The 18,716-nt window shown below is 63.2% G+C and overlaps 2 protein-coding genes across 2 annotated transcripts; one reads left to right on the top strand and one right to left on the bottom strand.

The window, feature by feature from the left end:
• The first annotated feature begins 178 nt into the window (after positions 1-178).
• On the top strand, positions 179-8,222 carry ALPL (alkaline phosphatase, biomineralization associated). Its single transcript, XM_032131540.1, is given in 13 exon segments — positions 179-339; positions 1,359-1,450; positions 1,524-1,643; positions 2,727-2,842; positions 3,429-3,603; positions 3,689-3,864; positions 5,244-5,387; positions 5,540-5,609; positions 6,286-6,420; positions 7,024-7,215; positions 7,302-7,348; positions 7,350-7,425; positions 7,524-8,222. Coding segments are annotated over 13 exon segments (1,626 nt in total). The 5' UTR covers positions 179-313; the 3' UTR covers positions 7,781-8,222.
• Positions 8,223-9,800: 1,578 nt separating this feature from the next.
• RAP1GAP (RAP1 GTPase activating protein) lies at positions 9,801-17,977 on the bottom strand. The gene is given in 23 exon segments (XM_032131539.1): positions 9,801-10,262; positions 10,345-10,412; positions 10,492-10,573; positions 10,661-10,754; positions 11,632-11,703; positions 11,783-11,892; positions 11,965-12,033; positions 12,618-12,755; positions 13,329-13,415; positions 13,499-13,570; positions 13,636-13,791; positions 14,277-14,291; positions 14,293-14,407; positions 14,479-14,579; positions 14,661-14,744; positions 14,823-14,876; positions 14,959-15,037; positions 15,116-15,210; positions 15,802-15,987; positions 16,091-16,129; positions 16,247-16,294; positions 16,377-16,453; positions 17,874-17,977. Coding segments are annotated over 21 exon segments (1,764 nt in total). The 5' UTR covers positions 16,286-16,294; positions 16,377-16,453; positions 17,874-17,977; the 3' UTR covers positions 9,801-10,253.
• Positions 17,978-18,716: the final 739 nt, after the last annotated feature.

Below are 18,716 nucleotides of genomic sequence, written 5' to 3'. Positions count from 1 at the left end.
CCCAAACTCCCACTTGCGAGGCGGCAGAGGGTTGCTGAACACTTAGAGCCGGGCTTGGTGTACCCCAGTCCTCCCAGTCCTCCCAGTATAACCCGGCAGAGGGCACCAGTAAGCCCAGTTTGTGGCCTTTTCTTCCCCCTCCCCCCCCCCGCCCCTTGCTGGCAGCAGGGGGAGGGTGGAGGAAGGGGAGGAGGAGGAGGAGGAGGAGGCGAAGGCCGGGTGCGGGGGGATTTAAGGGCTCGCGGTCCCCCCGGCCCGGCCTCCTCCCGCCGCCCAGAGGGACGTGGGTGTCGGGACCCAAGTTTGTGCGGGTATGTGTGTGACACACCCCCATCCCCGGTAAGGACCCCCCGGGGCCACCGCTGCCACCCCGGGGGAGGAGAGGGTCCCCGGGGAGCGAGGGGTGAGGGGCGTGCAGCGGGGGGGAGGTGCCATGGGAACGTGGGGGCGATGGGGACAGGAGAGTGCCATGGGGACTCAGAGGTGCCATGGGGACACGGGAGTGTGGTGGGGACGTGGGTGTGCAACAGGGACACGGGCGTGTGATGGGGACACGGGGGTGTCATGGGGACATGGACATGTGATGGGGACGTGGGTGTGCAACAGGGATACAGGCATGCAACGGGGACACGTGGTAGGGACACGAGTGTGCAACAGGGACATGGGTGTGCAACAAAGACGTGAGCATACAATGGGGCCACGAGCATGTGGTGGGCACACAGACATGGGATGGGGACACGGACATGCAGCAAGAACGTGGATGTGTGGTGGGACGTGGTCATGTGGTGGGGACTTGTGTGCAACAGGGACAGACATGCAACAGGGACACAGGTGTGTGATGGGGATGGGGACATAGTGGGAACGTAGGCTGGGGATGAGGACAGGGGTGTGTGGTGGGGACATGGGTACACACAGGGGATGTGGTGGGGACATGGGTATGTGATGGGGTTGCAGATGTGCAGTGGAGACATGGACATGGGATGGGAACACAGACATGACAGGGACACATGATGGGGACACAGAATTGGTACACAGGCACATGATGGGGACATGAGCATGGAAGTGGAACACGTGATGGGGACACGGACAGAGGATGGGGACATGGCCATGTGATGGGGACCCCACTGTCCCCACGGGGGCTGTGCCACCTTCCCCCAGCTCGGGTTGGTGACAGTGAGGTGACGCCTCATGGGACTGATGACCAGGGGAGGGGTGGGGGTAAGCTGGCATGTCCCCAAGGGGTCACATCAGTGACTGGTCAGAGAGGGGTCATTTCTTTCCGTCCTCGCTTGGCTGACCCTGGGGCAAAGGTCTCAGTGGGGAAACTGAGGCACGAGCAGGTGCCACCCACCCCGCAGCTCTCTTCTGGCAGCACCCACTCAGTGCCACAGGATGAAGCCTCTGCTTGTCCTCCTCCTCGCCCAGCTCTGCTCGGCATCACTGGTCCCGGGTAGGTGAGGTTTGGGGGGGCAGCACCCCAAAAGTGGGTGCTGTTGGGTGCTATGAGCCCGGTTCCCCCACAGAGAGGGAGAAGGACCCCGAGTACTGGCGGCGGCAGGCACAGGAGACCCTGCGGAATGCGCTGCGGCTCCAGCGCCTCAACCAGAACGTGGCCAAGAACCTCATCCTCTTCCTGGGGGACGGTGAGATGGGAGGAGGGCACCCACCATGGGACAGGGGGAACGGGGGCTGAAGGGCGGGGGGGTGATGAAGTGGATGCAATGAAGTGGGTGCTGTGATAAATTGGGGGTGAGATACATTGGATGTTGTGGAAGAATGGGTGCTGTGGTGAGTTGTGTTCTGGGATAAGCTGGGTACTGGGATAAACTGGGTTTCCAGTAAGGTGGGTGCTGGGGTAAACTGGGTGCTGCAATGAGTTTGATTTGCAAAGTGTTCGGTGCTGCAGTGAATTGGGTTTGCAAAAAGCTGGGTGCTGGGGTAAACTGGGTTTGCGAGAAGTTCTGTGCTGGGGTAAACTCGGTGCTGCAATGAACTGGATTTACCAAAAAATGGGTGCTATGGTAAATTGAGTTTACAATAAACTGGGTGCTGGATAAACCGGATTTGCAGAAAATATTGGTTGCTGCAATCAGTTTGGTTTGCATTAAGTTGGGTGCTGGCATAAACTGGGTGCTGGTATGAACTGGATTTAGAGCAAGTTGAGTGCTGAAATAAATTGGGTTTGCAATGAAATTGGGTGCCGGGGCAAACTGGGTTGCAATAAATTGGGTGCTGTCATAAACTGGGTGCTGCAATGAACTGGGATTGCAGTAAACCAAGTGCAGGGATAAACTGGACTGGCAAAAAATTGGGTGCTCTGGTAAATTGGTTTTGCCGTAAGTTGGGTGCTGGGATAAACTGGGATTGCAATAAAGTGGGTGCTGGGATAAATTTGGTTTGCAAAAAAATTGAGTGCTGGGATGAACTGCGTGCTGGAATGAATTGGATTTGCAAAAAGTTGGGCGTTGCAATAAAGTGGGTTCTGTGATAAACTGGCTTTGCCATGAAAGTGGCTGCTGGGATGAACTGGGAGCTGGGATAAACTGGCTGCGCAATAAACTGGGCTTGCAAAAAATTGGTTGCTACGATAAACTGCGTGATGGGATAAACGGGATGATGGGATAAACTGGGTCTGCAGTAGCCCGGGATGAGCGGGGTTTGCATGGAGCGGGCTGTGCTGCCCGGTGCCGCCGGGCTGTCCCTGCGCGGCTGACGGTGTCCCGCAGGAATGGGCGTCTCCACGGTCACGGCCGCCCGCATCCTCAAAGGGCAGCTGCAGCACGGGCAGGGCGAGGAGAGCCTGCTGGAGATGGACAAGTTCCCCTTCGTGGCCCTGGCCAAGGTGAGCCCCCGGGGCGCCCACGGGGACACGACACCCACCACAAGGTCACGGGCGGGTGGCATCTTCGAGCCGAAATTAGGTCAGGGGCGGGCGAAAGGAGCTGGCTCCGGTGCCCGCTGGTCGTGCCAGGGGCCGGCCGTGGGAACGGGGCGGGGGGGCAGGAGGAGCCCGCCGGCTGCGGGACGCCACGGGACCCCCCCTGCTTCGCCTGGGGTTGTTTTGCTGAACAAAACATTTTAAAATAATAATTAAATTGGAAGTCAGCAGCCACCTCTGTTCACCCCGTGGGGATGCCCACGGCAGTGGCTTCTCTCTCCCTGCCAAAGGATGGACTGAAAAAAGGCTAAAAGCAGCAAAATGCAGTGAGGGGGGGAAGTGCCACCACAGTGGAGGGAGCAGCGGGTACAGTGGAGGCAAAGCGCAAAAGAGAGGGGACAGGTGGGATGGGGAGTCTGGTGCAGCCTAACAGCAGAGGGAGGGAAGCCCCAGGGTGGGGATGACAGCACTGTCAATGGTACTGGTGGTGGTGGAGGAGACAGTGATGGAGGTGACAACTATGGACGTTTGTCCGTCTCTCACCTTCCAGACCTACAACACCAATGCCCAGGTGCCCGACAGCGCGGGCACGGCTACCGCCTACCTCTGCGGGGTCAAAGCCAACGAGGGGACGCTGGGGGTCAGTGCCGGTGTCACCCGGGACCGCTGCAACACCACCAAGGGCCAGGAGGTGACCTCCATCCTCCGCTGGGCCAAGGATGCAGGTGAAGGGCTGAGGGACACCTGGGCAGCAGGTCAAGCAGGGGGTTTGGGGTGTTCTCACCATTGTCCCCTGAACTGGTGGTGCAGGCAAGGCCGTGGGCATCGTCACCACCACGCGCGTGACCCACGCCACACCCAGCGCCGCCTACGCCCACTCTGCCAACCGTGACTGGTACTCGGATGGAGAGATGCCCCCGGACGCCCTGGAGGGTGGCTGCAAGGATATCGCCCGGCAGCTGGTGGAGAACATCCCTGACATCGAGGTAGGGATGAGGACACCAGGAATGTGCCCTAGAGTCAGTGGGGATGGGACCAGGACAACCTGGGGTGAGTGTTGGAGCCACCCAAGGGTGGGGACAGGGCTGTGGATAGATGTGGGACCAGGACCACCAATGGTTGAAGAGCCAGGATTCCCAGGAGATGCTGGGCTGGAAGCACCAGTGGTTGAAGAGCCACAGCTCCCAGGAGATGTTGGGCTGGAACCACCAAGGAGTGCAAGGTCAGGACTGTGAGTAGGTACAAGACAAGGACCACCCCTGAAAATGTGAGGCTGAGACCACCCATGGGTGCAGGACCAGGATTGTGGGTAGATATGGGGCCAGGACCACCAATGGGTGCAGAGCTGGGATCCCTGTGTGATGGTGGACTGGGACCACCCATGGGTGCAGATCCAGGACCACCCAATGGTGCAGAGTCAGAGCCCCCAGCAGACGGGGGACCAGGACCACCCATGGGTACAGAGTTGGGACCCTCATCAGATACGGGACTGGGACCAGGACCACCACGGGTGGGGTACCAGCACTTTCAGGTGGGCATGGGACCAGGACACTCAAACACAGGTCTGGGACCGCAAGCACCTATAGGACCAAGCCCAGACCCACAAATCCATCTTAGCCCCCCTCCCTTCCCATGCTTCCCAGACCCAAAACTCTTCCTTTCTCCCCCAGTTCTGCTCCTTGCTGTGGATTTATGCAGAAATTCAGCACTGTAAATAAATCTTCTTCTGTCCTTCAAAATAGCCCCAAAGCAAAACATCCCAGCCTGTTATTTAGCTCTTTAATAGCCTCTTTTGCTGGTTTTTTTCCCTTTAATATAATTTTAACTCTGTCCCAGGCTGGAAATAATTATATAGTGGGGAAAAGACTTTTTTTTCCCTTTTTTTTGTTAATAATTTTGGCGTTGGTGTTTTGCAGCTTTATAATTCACCTTCTACGCGGAGAAAGGGGGGGGAAAATACAAAAAAACCATAAAATCTCTGCTAGGTTATAAATAACAGAGGCCAAATAAATCAGACTCCAAAGCAAACAGGGAGAGCCACGGGATGGGGCTCCATCCCAGCGGGTTCATGTGGGGATCCCGATGTGGAGCATCCTTCCCACAGATGGAGAAAAAAAAATATTCAAAAAGCCAAATCCCTGCTGGAAATGGTTATTTTTGTCCTGGGTTTTAATTAATAGGAAGAGATTCAGGGTTATTTTGAGCTAGGTGAAATTCCTCGGGTGTTTTTGCCCACAACGCCAGGGCTTTCCTGGACATCCTGCTCTGCTCCTTCGGGGTCTTCCCCCGTTAAACCCCAGCTGGAGGGGGAAATTTATAATAATTAAAAATTATTTAAAACTACATTTCCTTCCCTCCTTTGCAGGTGATCCTAGGTGGAGGGAGGAAATACATGTACCCCAAAAATGTCAGTGATGTGGAATATCCCCAAGAGGAGAAGCATCGGGGCACCCGCCTGGACCACAGGAACCTCGTCCAGGCGTGGCAGGATGCCAAGCCCCGCGGCAAGGTGACAGGGACTCCTTGGGGCATGGGGGTACACACACATCACCCCGCTGGAACCCTACAGAGCCATTCCTGGGGGATGGAATACTTTGGGGAGTGGCCACGGGGATGGCCGAGGCAATGGAGAAGGTGACAGTGCCTGTCCCCTGTCCCCAGGTTGCTGAGTATGTGTGGCACCGGCGAGGGCTGCTGGCGCTCAACCTCAGCCGCGTCGACTTCCTGCTGGGTGAGTCCCTGCACCCAAGGGTGCCCTGGCATCAGCTGAGTGCTTTAGGGGACCCTGGCCTGTCCTGGGGTGCTGGGGCAGCTGCAGAGGCCAGTTACCCTCCCAGGAGTGCTGCTGCCTCCAAGGGATGGTGGCACCTGGTCCTGGGGGTGCTGGTAGCCCCCAAAATGCTTCTATTCCCTTGGGGATGCTGGTACCCCCCCCAAACGATCCTGTTACCTCCCTGGGGACGCTGGTCCCCCAAAGTGATGCTGTTACACCCCCAAGGGTGGTGCTACTGCTGCCCCCAGGGGTGCTGGTCCCAAAGATGCTGCAATTTCCCTGGAAATGCTGGTGCCCCACCCTGGGGATGCTGGTGTGCCCTCAAGAATGTGCTGCCCACCAAGGATGCTGTTACATCCCAAGGATGCTGCTACTCCCACCCTGGAACACATCTCCCTCGTAGGGATGCAGTTCTTTTGCCAGCAGTGAAATTCCCACTCCATTCTGGAATGTGGAATCCAGCCGGGCAGGAGGAAGGAAGGGCTGGGATTACTCCCTGGCTTTTATCTAATCTTCCTGAATCCAGTGGTGTGTGAAATACTTGAGTCAGCACGAGGAGCAGGATTTGGCCCCCCCCCCCCCCCTTTTTCTTTTGGTGGGAAAAGGATGTCCCCAGCAGTGTTCCTGTCCCCAGGCCTCTTCGAGCCGGGGGACATGGTGTACGAGCTGGACAGGAACAACGAGACAGATCCGTCCCTCAGCGAGATGGTGTCCGTGGCCATCAGGATGCTCCAGAAAAACCCCCGAGGGTTCTTCCTCCTGGTTGAAGGTGGGGGGCTCATGGGGGTGCAAAAATGGGGCAATGGGGGTGCAAAAATGGGGGGGATTTGATAAAAGAAGGGTGCAAAAGGAGGATAAAGGGGGTGATGGGTATACAAAAAGGAGGGGAAAAGGGGAAATTGGATAAAAGGGAGGTACAAAAAGTGAGGACCAGAAGGTGCAAATGAATGATGAAGGGGGTGATGGGAGAACAAAACCAGGGAGATTAAGGGTGATGGTTCAAAAAGGGAGGGAGGATAATGGGGAGATAGGAGTGCAAAAAAAGGAGATGACAGGGAGGGAGGATAAGGGGGTGATGGTGGATGCACAAATGACAGATAAAGGGGATATGGGGGGTGCAAAAGGAGGGGTAACAGGGGCAATGAAGGTGCAAAGAGGGAGGGATAAGAGGGGTGAAGGTGGAGTACTAAAACGGATAGAGCAGGGGAATGAAAAGGAGGAATGAAAAGGGCCTGATGGGGGTGCAAAAGAGAGGATGTGGGATGTAAAAAGGGGGGATAAATGGGGTGATGGGGGAATGCAGAAAAGGAAATAAAGAGGGGTGCAAGGCTGGGAAGAGAAGGGCGATGCCGAGCGGTGCCGGGTTCCGCAGGTGGCCGCATTGACCACGGGCACCACGAGGGGAAGGCGAAGCAGGCGCTGCACGAGGCAGTGGAGCTGGACAGGGCCATCGGGCTGGCCACACGCCTCACGTCCACCCAGGACACGCTCAGTGTTGTCACTGCCGACCACTCGCACGTCTTCACCTTCGGCGGCTACACCCCCCGCGGGAACCCCATCTTTGGTGAGCCCTGCCCGGCCACGGTGCCAGGGACAGCTTGGGGGACACAGTGGGGAGATTCCATCCCGCTGATCGTGCCACACCGCCAGGTCTGGCCCCGATGCAGAGCGACGTGGACCGCAAACCCTTCACCCTCCATCCTCTACGGCAACGGCCCCGGCTATAAAATCGTGGCGGTGCGAGCGAGGGAAAACGTCTCTGCCGTGGATTTTGGTGAGTACATTTTGGGCCAAAACCCCTTAAAATCATCCCAGCTTGGCTAAAATGAGCTGGGCTCTTAAACGATTCTCACTTGTGCTGTTTTCCCCCAGCACATGCTGACTACCAGGCGCAGTCGGCCGTGCCGCTGCGGCAGGAGACCCACGGCGGCGAGGACGTGGCTGTGTTCGCCCGCGGGCCCATGGCCCACCTGCTGCACGGGGTCCACGAGCAGAACTACATCCCCCACGCCATGGCTTACGCTGCCTGCATCGGCTCCAACCGAGGCCACTGCAACGCCGCCGCCCGCCCCGCCACCCCCCTGCTCCTGCCCTTCCTCAGCCTCCTCCTCCTCCTCCTCCTCTGCTAAAGTGCCTCTTGCAAATCACCGAGGGGGATTTATTTTTAATTCATCCCCCCTTTTTATTTTTTTGTGGACAGCAGCGCCCGGGAAAGAGGAGAGAGAGAACAGAGAGACTCAGCGGAGCAAAAGCGGCCGCCGGCGGTTTGGTGCTGGGAGCTGCCTCTGTAAATACATGGTTCCTTCCCTATAATTAGCAGCGTTCCCTGGCCTATCCCAAACCCACCGCGGGATTTGGGATGGCAGCCGGAGCCTCGGTGGATAAAACCCCCTCTTTGAGCGAAATGCAATGGGGCTGGGTCCCAAAATGCCTTTGCGGTCCCCTGGCTGAGGACTGACCCTGGTGCCCAACTCCTCACATGTGTGGGGAGGCAGAAATCACACGAAGATAGGAAAAAAATTAACTCACCGGGTTAATTTGTTCCTAAACTTGGGTTTTGTTGTCTCCGTAGTGATTTATTTTGTTTTAAAATTCTTTGGGTTAAACCAATTTGCTGCGCCGGGAGAGAACTGGCAGCGGTTGGGGCTGGGATTGTGGAAGGCGGGGCAGCAAAGCGGGATGTAAGGGGTGGGACGCCCTGGGACACGCCCCTTTATTGGGGTGGGGTAATTAGGGGGGTAATTAGTAGGTGCGGTCACCAGGGGCTTGTGGAGCTCGAAGGGTGCTGGGGGTGGGTGAGGGTTGAGCAGGGAGAGGGTCGCTGGGTGTGTAAGGGGTGCTGGCAGTGTGCAAATGTCACTGTGCTTGTGCCAATGTCACCGTGCAAGTGGGCACAGCGTCTTGCACGGGCAGATGTCACTGTGCCAGTGTTGCTGTGCACTTGCAGATGCTGCCTGAGCCGAGCAAAAGGTGCCTTGAGCGTGCAAATGTCAGTGTGCACGTGCAAATGTCACTGAGATGTCACGGTGCGTAGTGCCTTGCATGTGCAAACGTCACGGTGCTTGTGCAAGTGGCTCAGAGCACATGCAGATGTCACTCACTGTGCTTGAATTCCCTTTTTCATGTGCAAAAGTCACCGTGCAGGAGTGACTGTCATTGAGTCTCTGTGTGCGAGTGACCGTCACTGTCACGGTGCCCGTCCGTACGGTGACAGTGTACAGAGCAAACACGTGCCAGAGCCACCGTGCTTGTGCAAATTATCCCTTGCCTGTGCAGGAGTCCCTGTGCACGTGCAAATGCTCCTGTGCACACATGAAAGCCCCGTGGTGCTCGCGAGTTCTGTGCTTGTGCAAGTGGCTGGGAAAACACCGCTGGGAAAACGCCGCTGCCCGTTCCCTTGCAAATCCCACGCACGAGCAGCCCCCTGCACACCCCGGCTGCATCGGGCACTTCTAACACCCCCCGAGCACCCCAAAACTCCCCTGGACCCCCCTAAATCCCCCAGGCCCCTCCAAAACCCCCCTAAACCCCCTCCCTCATTTTTTTATTCATTCACCAGTTTTATAATTAAAACTCCAGTTCCTCATTAACCAGGACCCTTCAGAGCGGGTGCAGGCGGTGACCCCGGCAGGGCTGGATTTGGGGGGGCTCTGACCCCGCCTTTGCCCGGCGCCCTTTGCCCCCCAGCATTGCTGGCGTTGCCGGATCCCGACCACGGCCCGGCCGCTGGCGCTTCCCAGAACTCGGCAGCCCCGAGCTATGTTTAACCACTCCCCGGGGTGCCGCGTGGTTTTGGGGGTTCGGGGGGGTGGGAACCACTTTCCCTTTGGCCGGGGAGTTGGCAGGACGCCGGTGGCCACCGGGGACGTGGCCAAATGCCACTCCTGACGCCGGGCTGACCAGCGGAGCCCAAAGAGGCACTTTTTTAGGGGGGTGGGGGGGGCGGCGGTGAGGGCATTGCCTGCCATATTTTGGGATACTCACAGCACCCCAGAATACGGCAGCATTAAAGAAAGGCTTTGGTCGGCTTGGCTTCTGCGAAACCCCAAAATATGTCTAAATGACCTCCAAAAATGAGTGAACTTGGTGGTGTTTTTACAGCCCCCAATGATGTTTGGGGAGCCCCTAGATATTGGAGACCCCCCAGAGTAGCGATAAATAAACCTTTATTTTATACAGGACTCACGGGAAACACAAACACAGTTTGGGGGGGGGTGTGAAAAAATATTCCTCCCTCTCCCCCCAATTCCAGCCTCCGGCCCATTCCGGAACTTTTTCCCTTAAAATAAAGGGGAGGAGGGAGAGCTCCACTTTGGGGTTACCCTGGATTTGAGTCCCCTTTTCTTTCACGGAGGGGATGATGCTGGGGTTGGACCCACTCTTCATTTTGGGGTAACGGCAGAGGGGGGGCCCTTTGTGGTGCATCACCCCCCACCCAACGGGTTTTTGGGGTGACAGAGATTGTCTGGAGGGGGGCACATCCCAATTCTTTTGGGGGGTCCCCCCAAATCCTGCACCGGGGACGATGGCTTCAGCTCCTGGCACGGGGGTGGCACACAGAGGGGGCGAAGCGGTGGCACCCCCACGGGTGGGGGGGGGCAACTATGAGCCCTGCGGGAGGGACGTCAGTGGGGGCACCCCAGTGTGGGCACCCCCATACTGGGGTGCACTGGTGCGGGGGGCACAGCCTCACCGGGTTATGGGGGGGCTGCTCCAGCTGGATTTTGATCTCGGGGCAGAAGGGGTCAGGCGGGCGGCAGCCTGGGGGAAAGTGGGAGTCATGAGAACCCCGAGGGGTCCCCCAGCCCCGCGGCGCTCCGACCCGGGGGTGCTGGGCTACCTGGGGGTGTCCCGGGGGGGTCATCCGGCCAGGGGGTGTCAGTGAAGGCGTCGCGGTGGCTCCCCGAGGGCGAGCGGCTCTCCTGAGGGTGCAGGGGGGTCAGAGGGGTGCTGCCCACCCCAGACTGCGCCCCCGGCCCCTCCCGGACCCCCGCTCGGGCTCCCCGTACCCGTCCCGGCTCGCCGGGCTCCTCTGTGGCGCTGCCGAAGCTGCTGGCGCTGGAGGAGGAGCGGGAGAAATCCGGCGGCTCCGGCTTCTCGGCCCTGCCAGGGACAGTCCCCAAGGCCACAACAGGCTGGCACCGCGCCTCGTGGCCACCACCATGGCCCGCTGCGACGCTGTGCTGGCCCCGGGACACCCTGTCCCCACATCACCCCGTCCCGGGACACTGCATCCTCATGTCACCCTATCCCTGGCATGTCCCATCCTTGTGCCACCCCGTGCTCACCCCATCCCTGGGAGGTCCCATCCCCCTGCAGTCCTGTCCCCACATCTCTTGTCATCACACCAAACTGTCCTCTGTGCCACCTCACCTTCATGCCAACCTGTACCCAAGTGCCACCCCACGACCCCCCGCCACCTTGTCCCTGGCACATACAGACCCTGAGCCACTCAGCTCCTGTGACACCCTGTCCCTCTGGTCACCCTGGCCCACTGCACCCCTTTGCTGTCCCATCCCTCCAGTCCCTGTGTCATCCTGATACCGCCCTGTCCCAGTGCCGCCCCATCCCTGTGCCACCCCCGTCCTAGTATCACCCTGTCCTTGAGCCGCACTATCTCAGTGCCCTCCAGTGCCTGTGTTACCCTGATGTCACCCCATCCCAGTGCCCCCTTGTCCTTGCACCCCCTATCCCACTGTCCTTCATTCACTCTGTCCCTGTGTCACCCTGATGTCACCCCATCTCAGTGCCACTCCAACCCAGTGCCACCCCCTTCTTGTGCTGCCCCATTCCAGTGCCCTCCAGTCCCCGTGTCACCCTATTATCACCCTGTCCCCACGTCACCTCGTCTTGGTGTCATCCCATACCGGTGCCACCCCATCCCAGTGCCTTCCAGTCCCCATGTATTTCCACCCCAGTGCCACCCCATTCCAGTGCCCTCCTGTCCCCCTGTCCCCGATCCCGGTGACAGCTGAGGGACCTGTCGGGGTTCCGGCGGCTCTCGGGGGAGCTGTGTGTGGAGCTGGAGCCGTCGGGGGCTGCGGGACCGTCCCTGAGGGGAGGCGGCGGCAGTCAGGTGACAGCGGGAGGCGACAGCGGGAGGGGACAGCGGTGCCGGTACCGGCGCTCACCTGCCGGCCGGTGCCTCCTGGATGCTCTCGATGCCGATGGCGCTGGAGCGGCGGGAGCCGAGGGGGCCGGGCCGCCGCCGCGACGGGCTCTTCCCGGGCACCAGCAGCGCCTGCGGGGCGCCGTTAACCGGGGGAACACCAGGGACCGGGGGGACACCGAGGGAGGACAGCGAGGTACCCACCTCTTCCACCGAGCCCAGCCCGATGGCGCTGCCACGGCGTCCCCGGCGGCTCCCGGGCACCAGCAGCGACTGGGAGCAGCAGCGCGTCACTGACCGGGGGCCGCAGGGAGGGGGCAACCGGGCACCGGAGGGGAACCGCGCACAGGGGGGAGAGGGAACCGGGCACCGGGGGGAGGGGAACCGGGCACCGGGGGAGAGGGAACCGGGCACCGGGGGGAACGGGCACTGGGGCGGGGCGGAGCCAAGGGGGGTGGGAGGGGCTTTGTGGTGAGGAGGCGTGCCCATGGGCTGGGCGGGGCTTGTGCAGTGGAGGGGGCGTGGCTTCCCGGGGTGTGGTCCGCTGGAAAGGGCGTGGCTTGCGACCACGGGCTCGCCCCGCCCATGGGGGCGTGGCCTGGGGTGGGCGCTGCCTCAGCCACGCCCCCGCAGACCGGCTGCGCGGGGGGCGTGGCCAAGGCTCGGGGCGTGGCCAAGGCTCGGGGCGCGGCCGCCATGGAGGGGACGGGCCCTGAGCGCGGCTGTCGCGGGCGGCCCCGGGGCCACCGTGGCGGGGCCCGGGGGGGAGCCGGGGAGGGGGCCTGGCCCCGCGGGCGCCAGGAGGGCCTGAGCCCCGCAGTGCTGCGTGCGGGGGGTGCGGGACCCCGGCGCCCCACCTTGAAGGACTCGAAGAAGCCCGGGGCGGCGCCGCCGTTGTCGGGGCGTTCGTCGTCGGGGCCGAGTCCCAGCATGGCCTGGCTGCGCGCCTGCAGCTCCTCGTGCAGCGTCTCCAGCAGCGCCGCCCGCGTCCGCTCCTGCGCACCAGCCCCGCACGGCTGCGCCCACGCGAGCCCACCCAGCCCCGCACCCAGCCCCGCTCCCACCCCCGCACCCCGCCCCGCACCCCGCGCGGCTGCGCCATGCGAGACACCCGGCCCCGCACCGGGCAGCCGCCACCCCCGCGGGACCGGCCCCGCACTGCCGCAGCCGCGCGGCGCCGCCCGGTGCCGCACCGCTGCCACCCACGCGAGGCCACCACGTGCACCCGCCCCCCGCCTCGCCGCGCCCACGCGAGACCCCCACCCATCCACACGAGGCCTCCGCTCGCAACCCCCTCCCCACCGTGCTGCTGCCGCCACACCTGAGACCACCCCGCGGTGCCCCCTGCCCCGGTACCACGCACCCACCCGCACGGGCGGGACCTGCAGCACCCAGCCCCTGCCCACCCACGCGCTGCCCCCACAGGGTTCACGGGCCCCACGGTGGGCACGGCACCCCCGGCACCCCCAGCACCCACATCCACAGCGTCGCGCTGTGCCCGCGGCCTGCCCGGCCCCTCTGGGTGCCCCCAGCACCCCGTGCCCAGCCCGCACCCCCCGTGCCCGCACCTCCAGCTTGGCGAACTTCTCGGCGCGGTAACAGGCGTACTCGGCGTTGATGAGCTTCGTCAGCAGGAACTCCTGGAACTCGGGGCCCTGCGGGGCGGGGGCGGCCCTGGGTGGGTGCGTGGCTGGGTGGGTGTCACCGGGGTCCCCCAGCGGCACCGACGGGCGCTCACCTTCCTGAAGACGGCGGGGTCGGGCAGCGGCGGGCCGAAGAAGGGGACGTCGTCACGGGCGGTGACAGAGACCTGCGGCGAGTGGGGGGGGTTACGGGGCCCCCATGGGGACGGGGACACGGAGGCACGGGGGGTACCTTGTAGAGGGTGCCCTGGGTGCCCCCCTGCTCCAGCTGCACCACCACAAAGGCGTGGAGGAAGTTGGAGGCGATCATGTCGGGGACAAACGGTGTGTTCTCGTCCTGGAAGACGATGGCCACGATGTCGTTGCCAATGTGACGCTTCCGCTGCAGCTGTGGACACACGGGGGACGCGGAGGAACAAGGAGGGGGGGGGACATAGGGGGTAAGAGGGGACACAGCAGGACACGAGGGACAGAGGTTGGTCACACCAGGGGCATCAAAAGAAATGAAAGCCCCTATGCCCCACAGCTGCACCCCAGCACCCATGGGTGCTCCACCAGCCCCCTGTGCCCCACAGCTCCCCCCGGCACCCATGGCTGTCTTACCAGCCCTCTCTGCATCCCAGAGATGTTTCCGCACACCCATGGGTGCCCTGCCATCTCCAGGGCCCAACAGCTGCCCGCCACCACCATGGGACATTCCCAAAGCCCCAACAGCCACCCCATAGAAGTTGCCCCAGGACCATCTCCAACCCCCCCTCCCCCAAGCACCCAAGAGTCCTCCCCGTTCCCCCTCCCTCCACCCCCCAGTACCCATGGGTGCCCCAGGAGCCCCTGCCCCCCATTATCAGCCGCCAGCCCCCACGGGTTGCCCACCTGCTGGGCGTCCCCCCTCGGTGTAGGGCAGTTTGGTGGAGACGTGGAACATGATCTCCTTGTCACGGAAGTGGCAGTAGACTGACTCGCTGCCTGTCTGCCCGTGGGTCACATCCAGCCCCCCTCGGAACCTGCGTGGGTGGGTGGGTGAGACAGGCACCCGCACCCCGCGGGACCTGCCCCCCAGCACCCCCTCACGCACCCCTTGAAGTCCCGCAGCTGCACCCGCTGACCCAGAACGTCGAGGAATTCGGTGAAGGCCGGGCTCTCCTCCGTGGTGCCGAAAAGCTCCTCCTCAGAGGTCTGCAGTGGGGTGGGGATGGGTGCCAGCACCCACCCAGGGGCTGGCCCCCACCCTAAACCCCCACCCACCCCACCCCATACCTGCCCCAGTTTTTGGTAGATGACCCCAAATTTGAAGTGGTTGCTGAGCACGTGCTCATCAAAGGCGAGGATGAGGCGGGATGCCTGCGGGGTGGGAGGGGGTCAGAGGCTGGGGAGGGCACCCATGGGTGCCCATGTCCCCCCTCCCTGCACCCCGTTCACCTTGGGGTAGAGCACGGGGTAGAAGCGATCCACGTTGATGTCCTCGCACACCAGCTGTGGGAGGGAGGGGTGATACAGGGGGGGCCTGGGGCTGGGGGGCACCCATGGGTGCTGCTGGGGGCGGGGTCACACCCACCTTGGCCATCTGCACCACGTTGGGGAACTCGGCCAGGCAGGAGATGGGCACCACATCGTGCAGGGTGCGGGCACGGGTGCTGCGGAGCAAGGAGGGGGTCAGGGGGGCCCCCCCGCCCCCAGGCAGCTCCCGTGGGTGCCCCCCACACCCCGCTCACCGCAGCAGCAGGTGGAGGTGCTCCTGCTCGTCGTACTTGAGGGAGAAGACGAGGTGTCCCAGCGCCGGGTCCAGGGAGTAGTAGTTGAAGTGCTCCTGCGGGAAGGAGCGGAGCAGCCATGGCCAAGGGCGCTCGTGCCGGGGGCACCCGTGCCATGGGACACCCGGGTCCATGAGCACCCATCCCCATGAGCACCTGTACCCACAGGTACCACCCACGGGGCACCTACACTCAGTGAGCCACACACCCCATGGGGCACCCAGGTTCTACACAAACCTATGGAGCCCCCATGTCCATGCAAACCTATGGAGAACCCATGTCTGTGGGCACCCATGCCAGGGGATCTCCTGCCCATGGAGACCCAGCACCCACCTCCTTCACCCCCCACCCCATGGGGCACCCATGGCCACAAGCACCCACGTGCCTCTCACCTGTGTTTACGAGGTCTCCATGTCCTTCCATTCCCATGGAGAACCCACCCCAAGCATCCTTGTTGTGGGGCAGCCATGCCCAGGGATACCCACATCCATGAGCACCCATGTCCATGACCCAGAGGGCTCCCATAGCCATGGACCACCAGACCCATGAACACCCAAGCTGACGTGGTCTCCGTGCTCCTGCCCCTCCATACCCATGGGATATCCCTCCCACCCAGACCCCGCACCTGCAGCACCCCAGGGCCTCACCTTGCCCAGGAAGTGCTTGCGGTAGATCTTGGCTGTGTGGTTGCCCTCCAGCTTTGCCCGGGTGCCGGGTACCGGGGTGGGGGGCGAGTCAGGGGCCCCGCTCAGCTGGTGGTTGGTGCCCTCGATCCAGTAACCCCCGAACTGTGGCAGGAGGATGAGGGGGAACGGCCCCTCCCGGCCCAGCACCTGTGCCCACAGCCGGGGTGGGTGCTCTGGGCACCCACCCACTGACCCACCCACCCGGCCAGCGGCCCTCACACCCCTCTCCGGAGCGGGGTGGGTGCTCTACCTCATGCACACTGGGGTAGGGGATGTAGTCCTCCTCCGTCTGCAAGACAACGGGGGGGTGATGGCCATAGTGGCACCCATGGATGTTGGGATGGGTGATGCCCATGGTGGCACCCCCGGGTGCTGGCTGCGTGCCCCCCACCCCGACAACACCTACCTTGAGTGGTGGGGGGATGGCATGGCGCTGCTGGGCCATCCTGCTGCCCTGGGGACAGAGGGGCTGTGGGTGCCTGGTACCCCGCCTTGGGGTGGGCATCCTTGGCTGGGGGGCGTCCACGGGCGCTTACCTCAGGGTTGGGAGGTGCTGCTCGCTGGAGACGCGTCTAGGTGGTGTGAGGGGATCCAGGGGGGCCCATGGCGCTTCCTGGGGGAGAGGAGAGCTCCCCCACAGCCCCTTGCCGGGACGCCCGGCCAGCAGCCGGACCCCTGAAGCCAACTGATGGCAGCGAGCCAGGTGCCACCCTGCCGGTGCCAGGGGCCAGCGGGGCGGGAGCGGCGGGGCGGGGTCACTCCACGGGGGCCGCTGAGACCCTCCAAACTCCATCGCATCCCCACCCCCGCCCCGAAGGGCGCCCTCTGCCGGCGGGAGGCGGCGGCGCGGGGGCTCCAGCACCACGGACAGCGCCGGGAACCCCGCAAAGGTGGGCACCGACCCGTGGGGTGGCACCGACCCCCGTGGAATGTCATCATCCCCGGCCAGTGCCACCCACCCCGTGCCAGTGCCACCCTCCCCATGAAAGCGTCACTGACCCTGTGCCAGTGCCACCAATCCCATGCCAGTGCCACCCTCCACGTGAAACTGACCCCGTGAAAGTGACACTGACCCCGCGCAAGCACGATCATTTTCGTGCCAGTGCCACCGACACCGTGCCCAGGGTCTCTCCCCGTGCAAGTATGATCATTCCCGTGCCAGTGTCACCGGCCCCGTGCAAATGTCACTCTCCCCGTGGCAATGTGACCATCCTCGTGCAAACGCCACCGTCCCCATGCAAATGGCACCGTCCCCATCAAACACAGCCCTCCCTGGTGCAAATGCGACCCGGCCCTGTGCAAACACAAGGACGTGCAAGCGCATCCCTGGTGCAAAACGGACCCTCGTGCAAATGTCACGGCTCTGGTGCAAACGAACCCCGTCCCTGTGCAGAGACAGCCCCAGCGCAGGTGTGACCCATCCCTGTGCAAGCACGGCGCTGGTGCAAACGCTCCCGCAGCCAAGCACAGCCCCGGTGCAGGTGTGACCCGGCCCCGTGCAAGCACGACCCCGGTGTCCCCGTGCCAATGCGACATTGCCACCCGTCCCCGTGCAAACACGACCCTTCCCCGTGCACCCCCCTGGGCCACAGCGTGGCCCCGCCGGGCTGGGGGCGACCCTGGCGGGGGCTCCCCTATCGCTCCCCACCCCCCAGCACCCAAGGTGGGGGGGGCTGTGTCGGGAGGGTGGGGGGAGCACCGGGGAGGGGGAGAAATGTCCTAAATGTGGGGGCCAGACTAGGGGGGGAGGGAGGTTGGGTTTGGGGGGACACAGGAGTCAGACGGGGGAGACTGGAACAGGGGCAGCAGATGATGGGGGCAGAAGGGGGGGGCAGGTTTTGGGGTGTCCGGGAGGGGGGGGGGGGAGGTTTTGTGGGGGGCGGGGGGGGCAAGTTGTAGGGTGTAATTATGGAGGGGATATTTGGGGGAGACAGGCTGGGGGGCAATGGGGGACTCCTCCCGCCCTCCTTCCCCAACCCACGGCTTCTCCCCCAGGCCCGGAGCGTTCCCCCCCCCATCCCCTCCCCCGGTACCGGCAGCGGTGAAGGTCACGGGCGGACGGACCCCCCGGTGCTGCGGCGGGGATGGGGGGACATCCCGGGGCGGGGATCTCCGGGGGGACCGCGGTGCCCGGTCCCCGCGGGGCGGCACTTACCGGGGGCGGCGGGGCCGGGGCGGTCCCGGAGCGGGGCCGGTACCGAAACGGAGCCGAGCGGGGCCCGGCGCTCCGCTGCCGCCGCGCAGCGTCACGTGCGGCGGGGCGGGGCGGCCCCTCCGGGGGCGGTGGGACCGGGCACCGGCACCGGGAACCGGGCACCGCACCAGAAAACGGCCAACGGGCACCAGGAACAGACCCCCGGCCACGGGCACCGGAGAAACGGCACCGGGAACTGGGGATCCCCCTCTCCATCCCTGATGTCACCCCGGGACCGCCTGAGTGTCCCCTCCCGCCCCGGCGCCCAGGTCCCCGCAGACCGGGGGACCCCCCAGACGTCTCCCCGTCCCCCCGAGAGCCATCGCCATCCCCCTGCCCGCGGTTGGCACTCGGGCACCTCTCTGCCCATCATCCGCATCTCCCCCCAAATTCGGCTCACTGGGCTCCCCCCACGCCGCTCCCTGGGCCCCCGAGCAGCCTCCCCCCTTTCCCACCCATAACCCCCATCCCTGGTACCCTAGGAACCCCTCATCCCGAATTCCCCATTCCTGACACCAGAGTACCCCTCAACCTTAACCCTTCCCCTCTCACGCAGGGTGGCCCCCACCCCTGCAGCCCCCAGCCCCATTCCTGCCCCCTCCCATCCCTAGTGCCCAGCCCCAGGCCCCTTCTCCCCCCATCCCTCCCTAGCACCCGGGGGTCACCCAGCACCCCAAGGCCG

This window comes from Corvus moneduloides, chromosome 22, assembly GCF_009650955.1.
Source record: "Corvus moneduloides isolate bCorMon1 chromosome 22, bCorMon1.pri, whole genome shotgun sequence".
Taxonomy (NCBI): domain Eukaryota; kingdom Metazoa; phylum Chordata; class Aves; order Passeriformes; family Corvidae; genus Corvus; species Corvus moneduloides.
The sequence above is the reverse complement of the archived record's forward strand: the minus strand, read 5'-3'. Positions and strand labels throughout refer to the sequence as shown.